The sequence below is a fragment of the Erythrolamprus reginae genome, chromosome 2, assembly GCF_031021105.1.
Source record: "Erythrolamprus reginae isolate rEryReg1 chromosome 2, rEryReg1.hap1, whole genome shotgun sequence".
Classification (NCBI taxonomy): Eukaryota; Metazoa; Chordata; class Lepidosauria; order Squamata; family Dipsadidae; genus Erythrolamprus; species Erythrolamprus reginae.
Window position 1 is genome coordinate 208,594,598 of NC_091951.1, and position 9,584 is coordinate 208,604,181.

Here is a 9,584-nt window from a genome sequence, read left to right on the forward strand (position 1 = left end):
GAGGAGGTCTTTCTTTGTAAAGCTTCCATTCACTGTTTCTTGTCCTATCCTTAGGCACTATGCAGAATAAATCCACAACTTCTTCCCTGTGACAGCACTTCAAATATTAAAAGACTGCTATAGTGTCTAAACTTTGACTTCTCTTCCTTAGGCAAAGTATGCAACAATTCAGGCTATTGTTTTGCTTTAAGCAGTCTAATTTAAAATAGACTTCAGAAGATTATAATCTGACAATAAAGCAAAGGCTCACTTGGGTTTGTCCATATGTTCCCCCATAATATTTCTGATCTGTCAGCCATCTGACTATGGGACCAGCCTCCTCAAATTTCTTCATTTTCAGCAGGGCCAACAAGGCATAGGAAGTGCCTTCAATGTTGTAGGTGCGAGCATTATATTCTTCCCAACGATTCCTTTCTTTAAAAAAGCACACAAACAGAATTAAGACAAACAGATAAACATATTTGTTACTTACTTTGAAGGTGACTTTGCATTGATCTATCTTGTGCAGGAATTGTGCCCATTCCTGGATTGGGAGGCCTTGCTCATGGTCAGTCCTGTCTAGGTCACTTCCCAGCTGGACTACCTCAATGTGCTCTCTCCTTGAAGGTCACCCAGAAGTGTCAACTGCTCCAGAATTCAGTGATGTTGCAGTTTCAGGTGCCCCTTGCTTTGCCCATATCACATTTTTAAATGTTTATTTATTTATTTTTCCAAAATAAAAGAAGAATTAATATATGGTCTTTTACAGACCATACCCATTTCCATTACATTTCTTGTTTACAATCTTTATACAATATATTCAATTCAATAGAGTAAAGAAAGAATAATATGTAAACACATGCACACACAAACGCACGCACACACACACACACACACACACACATAAAGTGAATAAGACAAAAATATAAAAATATATGAAAATTTTGTTAGACCTAGCAGGTAAAAGAAAAAAAAATAGTTATGCATCTAAATAATAATTTCATCTGTGACTATTGTCTAAATCAAAATTATGTGTATATCTATTTTTATGTACACTAACACATTGTATTATTCTATCTTATTTCTATATTGGATCCATTTGTACCACTTATTCCATATTTTATCAAATTCTTTATCCTTTGTTCCCTTAATTTCTGTAGTCATTTTGTCCATCTCTACACATTTATAGATTTTATCGATAATGTTATTTCCAATGGGATCTTTTCCTTTTTCCACATTTGAGCATATGATATTCTGGCCGCAGTTATTATATGCGTCATTAGATAATAGGTTTGCTTAGAATATTTTTTACTCCAGATTCCTAATAGCATACCTTCTGTAGTGAATTTGATTTCCTCATTTGTAATTTCTAATAGCCACCTATGTATTATATTCCAAAAACATTTAACTTTGGGATAAGTCCTCCATAAGTGGAAGAAGGTACCAATCTCTTTATTACATTTCCAACAATTTTGATATATTTTGGCCACTCTAGAGGGGGGGGGGGGGAAGTACCATCTGTACAATAATTTGTAGTAGGTTTTTTTATATGCTACAGATGTTGTTATTTTACAGTTGGTTTTCCAGGATTTTTCCCAATCGGGTAAATGAATGCTATGTTGATATTTTTGGCCCATGCAATCATGGGGTCTTTTACTATTTCTTCCATCTTATCAGATTCTAATAAGTGTTTGTATATCTTTGTGATTATTTTATCATCAGGTCATGTCAGGATTTTGTCTAAAGGATTAGTAGTTATATCTATGCTTGCCACTTCTTTATCTTTATTGTACCTAGATTTAATTTGCATGTAAATCCACAAATCAATCTTGTAGTTTTGAGTTTCTAGTTATTCCCTACTTTCAAGTCTCCATTTGTATGTAGAATATCTTTGTATTTCAGGGTTTTTGTAGGATCTATCAGCTTGGGTAGATGATGGCCTCCATGGTTGATAGCCACTTAGGGATTCTAATACAGTATTTCCTTTTAATGTCGTACCAAGATTTTAGTAGGGATTTCCTAATTGGAGGCTTATTAAATATCTATTGTTTTTTTTAATTTGTCTTTCCACAGGTGGGCATGCCAGCCCATCTACAGACCATACCCGTTTAAGGTCAATATTCTTTTATTATTTATTATTTTTATTATTATTTTTATTATTATTTTTATTATTATTTTTATTATTATTATTTTTATTATTATTATTATTATTATTATTATTATTATTATTATTGTTGTTGTTGTTATTATTATTATTATTATTATTGTTGTTGTTATTATTATTATTATTATTATTATTATTATTATTATTATTATTATTATTATTATTATGTCATTACAACACAGCAAACAAGATCACTATGCTGGATTTCGTATTTCACCACCAGTCGGGCGCTTCCCAAGCATCTAAGACTGAGTGATGTAGCGGCGAATTATTTTTGCCGATCCCAGTAAAGCGGCCTTTTGCAATTGACAGATGGAGATTTTGTCAATTCCGATGGTTTTCAAATGTTCGCTGAGATCCTTTGTCACTGCGCCCAGCGTGCCAAGTACCTCTGGGACCACTTTCACTGGCTTATGCCAGAGTCGTTGCAGCTCGATTTTTAGAGCTTCGTATTTCACTAATTTCTCTAGCTGCTTCTCCTCAATTCTGCTGTCCCCTGGGATTGCGATGTTGATGATCCATACTTTCTTTTTCTCCACAATCAGGATGTCTGGTGTGTTATGCTTCAGAATTAGGTCAGTCTGAAGTCGGAAGTCCCACAGTAGTTTTGTTTGCTCATTTTCGACCACTTTTTCAGGCTTATGATCCCACCAGTTCTTTGCCACTGGGAAATGGTAGTTCCGGCACAAGTTCCAGTGGATCATCTGTGCCACAGCATCATGTCTATGCTTGTAGTCAGTCTGTGCAATCTTTTTGCAGCAGCTGAGTATGTGATCAATTGTTTCATCTGTTTCTTTACAGAATAATAATAATAATAATAATAATAATAATAATAATAATAATAATAATTATTATTATTATTATTATAAAAGACTAAGATTGGGTTCCCAACAACAAAATACAGTACAAATCCAATGATTAAAAAAACAATTTAAAACTCTTAATTTAAAAACAGTCATACATCCCAGACAAACCATATAAAAAAACGGAAATGGCCCAGGGGAATCAATTTCCCCATGCCTGACAGCAGAGGTGGGTTTTAAGGAGTTTGTAAAGGGAAAGGAGGGTGGGGGCAATCCTAATCTCTGTGGGGAATTGATTCCAGAGGGTCGGGGCTGCCACAGAGAAGGCTCTTCCTTTGGGTTCCACCAGATGACATTTTTTAGTCGACGGGACCCAGAGAAGGCCAACCCTGTGGGACCTAACCGGTCGCTGGGATTCGTGCGGTCCGATGCCATGAAGGGCTTTATAGGTCATAACCAATACTTTGAATTGTGACCAGAAACTGATTGGCAACCAATGCAGACCACGGAACGTTGGTGTGACATGGGCATATCTGGGAAAGCCCATGATTGCTCTCGCAGCTGCATTCTGCACGATCTGAAGTTTCCGAACACTCTTCAAAGGTAGCCCCAGGTAGAGAGCATTACAGTAGTCAAACCTCGAGGTGATGAGGGCATGAGTGACTGTAAGCAGTGACTCCCAGTCCAGGTGGGGCCACAACTGGGGCACCAGGCAAACCTGGGCAAACGCCCCCCTCGCCACAGCTGAAAGATGTTTCTCTAATGTGAGCTGTGGATCGAGGAGGATACCCAAGTTGCGGACCCTTGGCTTGGTTTGCAAGTCAAGGAATCGGCTTGTTTGTTATGCCACTTGGACATGTAGGTGACTCTGAAGTTGAATCTGGTGAAGAAAAAGGACCAGCGGATCTGTCTTTGGTTTAATTTCCTGGCAGTTTGGAGGAATTCCAAGTTCTTGTGGTCAGTTCTGACTTCTACTTGGTGGCAGACTCCTTCTAGGTGGTGTCTTCAGGTCTTGAATGCAGTCTTGATTGCAAATAATTCTTTTTCCCAAATGGTATAATGGCACTTGGATGCATTTAGTTTTCTGGAATAACACACACATGGGAACAAGGGACCACCATTGTGGCATGTTTGAAGGAGCATGGCCCCCACTCTTACATCCGAGGCATCAACCTCCACTACAAAGGGACGACAAAGGTCTGGGTACTGGAGGATAGGTTCCTGCATGAAAGCTTTTTTCAGGGTCAGGGACGCTTGTTGCTCTGCATCACCCCATTGAAATTTAACTCCCTTGGTCAGGAATTGGGTGAGGGGTGCAGTCAAGGTGGCAAAACACGGGATGAAGGTTCACAAATCCTAAAAATCTCTGAACATCTTCTACTCGACATGGGGGTTGCCATGTTTGCAAGACCTCATGTTTTCTGGTGTCCATGGTGATGCCTTGGGGAAAAATAACAAGAATTCAATGGAGGTCTGAAAAAATTGACATTTATCCAGCTTGGCATAAAGGTGGTTTTTTCTTAGGCGTTGCAGGAATTGTCACAGGTGTTGCAGGTGGGTTTCTCTGGAAGGGGAGTAAATCAAAATGTCATCAAGGTAAACCACCATGAATAGGTCAATAAATCTCAGAAGATGTCATTCATGAAGTGTTGGAAAATGGCTGGAGCATTGGTAAGTCCAAACGACATGACGGTATATTCAAAGTGGACGTACTAGGACCTGAACGTGGTCTTCCATTTGTCACCTTCCCGGATCCATATCAGGTTGTAAGCACCTCACAAGTCGATCTTGATGAAGATGGCTGTTGATTGAAGACGCTCCATGAGTTCAGGGATCAAAGGCAGAGGATATCGGTTCTGCACTGTGATTGCATTTAATTTCTGATAGTCACAGAAGAGGCATAGATCTCCGGTTTTCTTTTTTACAAACAGTACTGGGGCAGACAAAGGTGAGGAGCAGGAGAATAAGATGAAACCCCTGGCCAGGTTTTTGTACAAAAATTCTTTTAACATGGCCAATTCAATTTCCGACATTGAATAAAGGTGTTCCCCAGGAAGCTTGGCATTCGGTAGTAAATCAATGGCACAGTCATAGGGTCGATGTGGGGGTAATTGGTCTGCCTCTTTTTCATTGAACACAAGATGTCAGCCAGCAGAGTGCTAGCAAGTTGGGCTGGGACCTAGGCTGCACAGGTTTGTCATATGTGGTTCATGCATTGGAGACTCGGAAAAAGGGTTCTCGGTCGTCATTTGTAAAACTGCCCGACCTAATGTTTCCACTAGACTGGCTACGGGCTGGGACCAGAGTAGGAACTGTGGCACCACATTTCTTCTGGGGACAGGTGAAGGCAAAATGCCCAGGTCCCCCACAGTACAGACACAGGCCTTCAGCTTGGCGTCTGGTTTTCTCAGCTTCTTTCAAGCGAGGTCTGGTGGTGCTGAGGTCCATTGGCTCATCTCTGGCTATGACAGCTGGGCGATTTCCCAGGTCTGCTGGGGGCATCTGGAACACACGTCTCAGTGCGGGGCTGGGTGCATTGGCTTGGATTCATTGGCAAGGAGCTAGAACTGGTCTGTTGCTTTCCATAAATAGGATTTGTTTTCTGTTCAGCTGGGTCTGGGTAGATCACATTCTGACTTCAATTTCAAAACACAGCTGGTACAAGTCATTTAGTGTACAAGGAGTAGCAGTGTGCATGATCTCAGTCAGGATCTTAGTAGACAGCCCATCTTGGAACATCTCCATCAGCGCTCCCTCATTCCAGTTCAGGGGAACACTGAAGTTCCAAAATTCAGCGATATAGTCAGATATAGGTGTAGCTGCATGATTGCATTCTATATCTGCATGGCATCAGCAAATTCCCATTGCATCAGCTGGCAGAACCCTACATAATTTTGTAGAATTGGAGCCTGGCGTTTCAACAAAGGAGATACCCAGTCAGCTGCAGGGCCAATTAATAAACTCACAATAAAAGAAACTTTCATCTCATCCTGGACAAAATCTGCTGAGCTGGAGCTGATAAAATTCCGGCATTGATTCAAAAAAAGGAACAAGTCTGGCACGATCTCCATCAAATGCCTGGGGGCGGGCCAAGTGGCTCTTTATTCTCAGCTGGATGGGCTGAGCCTGGGCTACTGCTGCCGTGGGAAGATTTTGTTCTAACATAATGATTTGATTTTGGAGATCTGCCATGGTCTGGTTCAAAAGCAATATATTATTCTGAAAATTGGCCATGATCTCACAACGGCTGCCCAAAGGATTCAGTGGGGATTTGACAATTTGTTCTGGGCACGGGTATAGTAATTCTCCAAGACTCTTAAAAATCCACTCCTTGAAATACAGTGGAACCTCGACATACGAGCAGCTCTACTTACGAGCTACTCGAGATAAGAGCTGGGAGGGGAGCGACATTTTTGTTCGCCTCCCGAGCTCACATTCGGGATACGAGCGCCAAGGAGCTGTCTCCTGAAGCCGAACGCTAACTTCCGCGTTCAGCTTCAGGAGACAGCTCCTTGGCGCTCGTATCCCGCGTGTTTTAAAAGGTTGCAGCCGGCCTGGGGGGCTCGGGGGGGTGCTGGCAAGCCCCCCGGCCGGCTGCAACCTTTTAAAACACGCGTGCCGCTTCGCAGCTGTCTCCTGAAGCCGAACGCTAACTTCCGCGTTCGGCTTCAGGAGACAGCTGCGAAGCGGCGCGCGTGTTTTAAAACGTCACAGCTGGCCTGGGAAGCCCCAGAGCCCCCAGGCCGGCTGCCATGTTTTAAAACACGTGCGCCTGAAGCCGAACGCTAACTTCCGCGTTCGGCGGCAGCGGTTTTTTTTTGTTGTTGCACGGATTAATTGACTTTACATTGTTTCCTATGGGAAACAATGTTTCGTCATACGAGCGTTCCGACTTACGAGCCTCCTTCCGGAACCAATTAGTCTCGTAAGTCGGGGTTCTACTGTAATAGTTTATTTATTCACACCAGCTTAGATACATGAAACTTTAGCAAGGCAAAATGCAAAGCATAAAGACTGAAGCAACTTCTCTCAGCTTGAAATACTCTAGCTGTTCTGGGAAGCATTCCTAATATTCCATTCTCAGCTGCTTGGAGATTATTATTATTATTATTATTATTATTATTATTATTATTATTATTTATTAGATTTGTATGCCGCCCCTCTCTGTAGACTCGGGGCGGCTCACAACAGTAATAAAAACAATACATGGTAACAAATCTAATAATTAAAATCTAAAATAACAGTTTTACATTACAAAGTCTAAAAAACCCCCAAAAAACAAAAAACAAAAACCCCCCAATATACACACAGTCATATCATGCACAAAATTACATAGGCAAGGGGAGGATGTCTCAGTTCCCCCAAGCCTGATGACAGAGGTGGGTTTTAAGGAGTTATGAAAGGCAAGGAGGGTAGGGGCAGTCCTAATCTCTGGGGGGGAGTAGATTCCAGAGGATTGCAGCTGCCACAGATTAGGCTCTTCCCCTGGGTCCTGCCAGATGACATTGTTTAGTCGACGGGACCCAGAGAAGACCAACTCTGGGACCTAACCGGCCGCAGGGATTTGTGCGGCAGAAGGCGGTCTTGCAGACATCCTGGTCTGGTGCCATGAAGGGCTTTATAGGTCATAACCAACACTTTGAATTGTGACCGGAAACTGATTGGCAACCAATGCAGACTGCGGAGTGTTGGTGTGACATGGGCATACTTAGGAAAGCCCATGATAGCTCTCGCAGCTGCATTCTGCACGATCTGAAGTTTCCAAACACTTTTCAAAGGTAGCCCCATGTAGAGAGCGTTACAATAGTCGAACCTCGAGGTGATGAGGGCATGAGTGACTGTGAGCAGTGACTTCCGGTCCAGATAGTGCTGCAACTGGGGCACCAGGCGAACCTGGGCAAACACCCCCCTCGCCACAGCTGAAAGATGTTTCTCTAATGTGAGCAATGGATCGAGGAGGATGCCCAAGTTGCGGACCCTCTCTGAGGGGGTCAATAATTTCCCCCCCGGGTAATAGACGGACAGATGGAGTTGTCCTTGGGAGGCAAAACCCACAGCCACTCTGTCTTATCAGGGTTGAGTTTGAATATGTTGACACCCATCCAGGCCCGAACAGCTTCCAGACACTGGCACATCACTTCCACTGCTTCATTGACTGGACATGGGGTGGAGATGTAAAGCTGGGTATCATCCACGTACTGATGATACCTCACACCATGCCCTTGGATGATCTCACCCAGCGGTTTGATGTAGATATTAAATATCAGGGAGGAGAGGACCAACCCCTGAGGCACCCCACAAGGGAGAGACCTCGGTCGACCTCTCACCCCCCACTAACACCAACTGCGACCGACCAGAGAGGTAGGAGGAGAACCACTGAAGAACAGTGCCTCCCACTCCCAACCCCTCCAGCCGGCGCAGAAGGATACCATGGTCAGTGGTATCGAAAGCCGCTGAGAGGTCAAGGAGCACCAGGACAGAGGATAAACCCCTGTCCAGGGCCTGCCAGAGATCATCCATCAACATGACCAAAGCAGTTTCCATGCTGTAACTGGGCCTGAAACCTGACTGTTGAGGACCTAGATAATCAGCTTCTTCCAAGGACCACTGGAGCTGGAGCGCCACCACCTTCTCAACAACCTTCCCCATAAAGGGAAGGTTGGAGACTGGGCGATAGTTATTAAGTATGGCTGGGTCCAGGGAAGGCTTCTTGAGGAGGGGGTGCACAAGTGCCTCCTTGTAGGGAGCCAGAAAGGACCCCCTCCCCAAAGAAGCATTGACAATCTCCTGGCCAAAACCAGCCAGGAGGGACACGGATCCAGTAAACAGGTGGTGGAACTCATAGCTCCAATGGCCTTGTCCACTTCATCAGGTGTCACCAGATCAAACTCTTCCCAGACAGGTGGACAAGTATGGGCCTGAGTCACCTCGACTGACTCATTGTCAGTCGACTCTGCTATCCAATCGGAGTCGAGGTCCACCCGGATCCGAGCGATTTTATCAGCGAAAAATGTATTAAAATCCTCGGCACTACTCTGCAAGGGCTCCCCAACTCCACCCTGGTTAAGAAGGGAGCGGGTCACCCTAAACAGAGCAGCTGGGCAAGATTCCGTTGATGCAATCAAGGCGACATGATACACACATCTTGCCGCCTTGAGCGCCACTTTGTAAGTCTTAATATGAGCTCTTACAAGTGTTCGATCGGATTCTGACTTACTCTTCCTCCATCGCTTATCTAGATGTCTCTTCTGGTGTTTCAACTCCCGGAGCTCCTCGTTAAACCATGGGACTCTACGGGCTCTAGTGCCGCGGAGAGGTCACAACAGCGCAATCCGGTCAAGAACCTCTGCTGCAGCCTTGTTCCAGGCCTCAGCAAGAGACTTTGACGAATTGTGGACAATTGTATCTGGAAAAACCCCAAGTGCCCTCTGAAAGCCCTCTGGATCCATCAGGCATCTTGGGCGGAACCTCCTAATCGGTTCTGCCTCCCTGCGGGGAAGGATTGGAGCCAGGAAGTTAAGCCTCAGTAGAAAATGATCTGACCATGACAAGGAAAGTCAAAACACTTCTAAGCCCCTTAGTATCAGATCATTACTCAATTGCTCAGAGAGGAATACCATGTCGGGTGCATGCCCCCC

At 43.9% G+C, this 9,584-nt stretch overlaps 1 protein-coding gene across 1 annotated transcript in view; it reads right to left on the minus strand.

Moving 5' to 3' along the window:
* The window catches only part of LOC139161884 (A.superbus venom factor 1-like), a 146,679-nt gene that overhangs the window by 37,960 nt on the left and 99,135 nt on the right, over nt 1-9,584 (minus strand). The window contains exon 29 of the mRNA XM_070741578.1: nt 251-414. Coding sequence (XP_070597679.1) covers nt 251-414 — 164 coding nt within the window. The remainder of the gene's footprint in view (nt 1-250; nt 415-9,584) is intronic.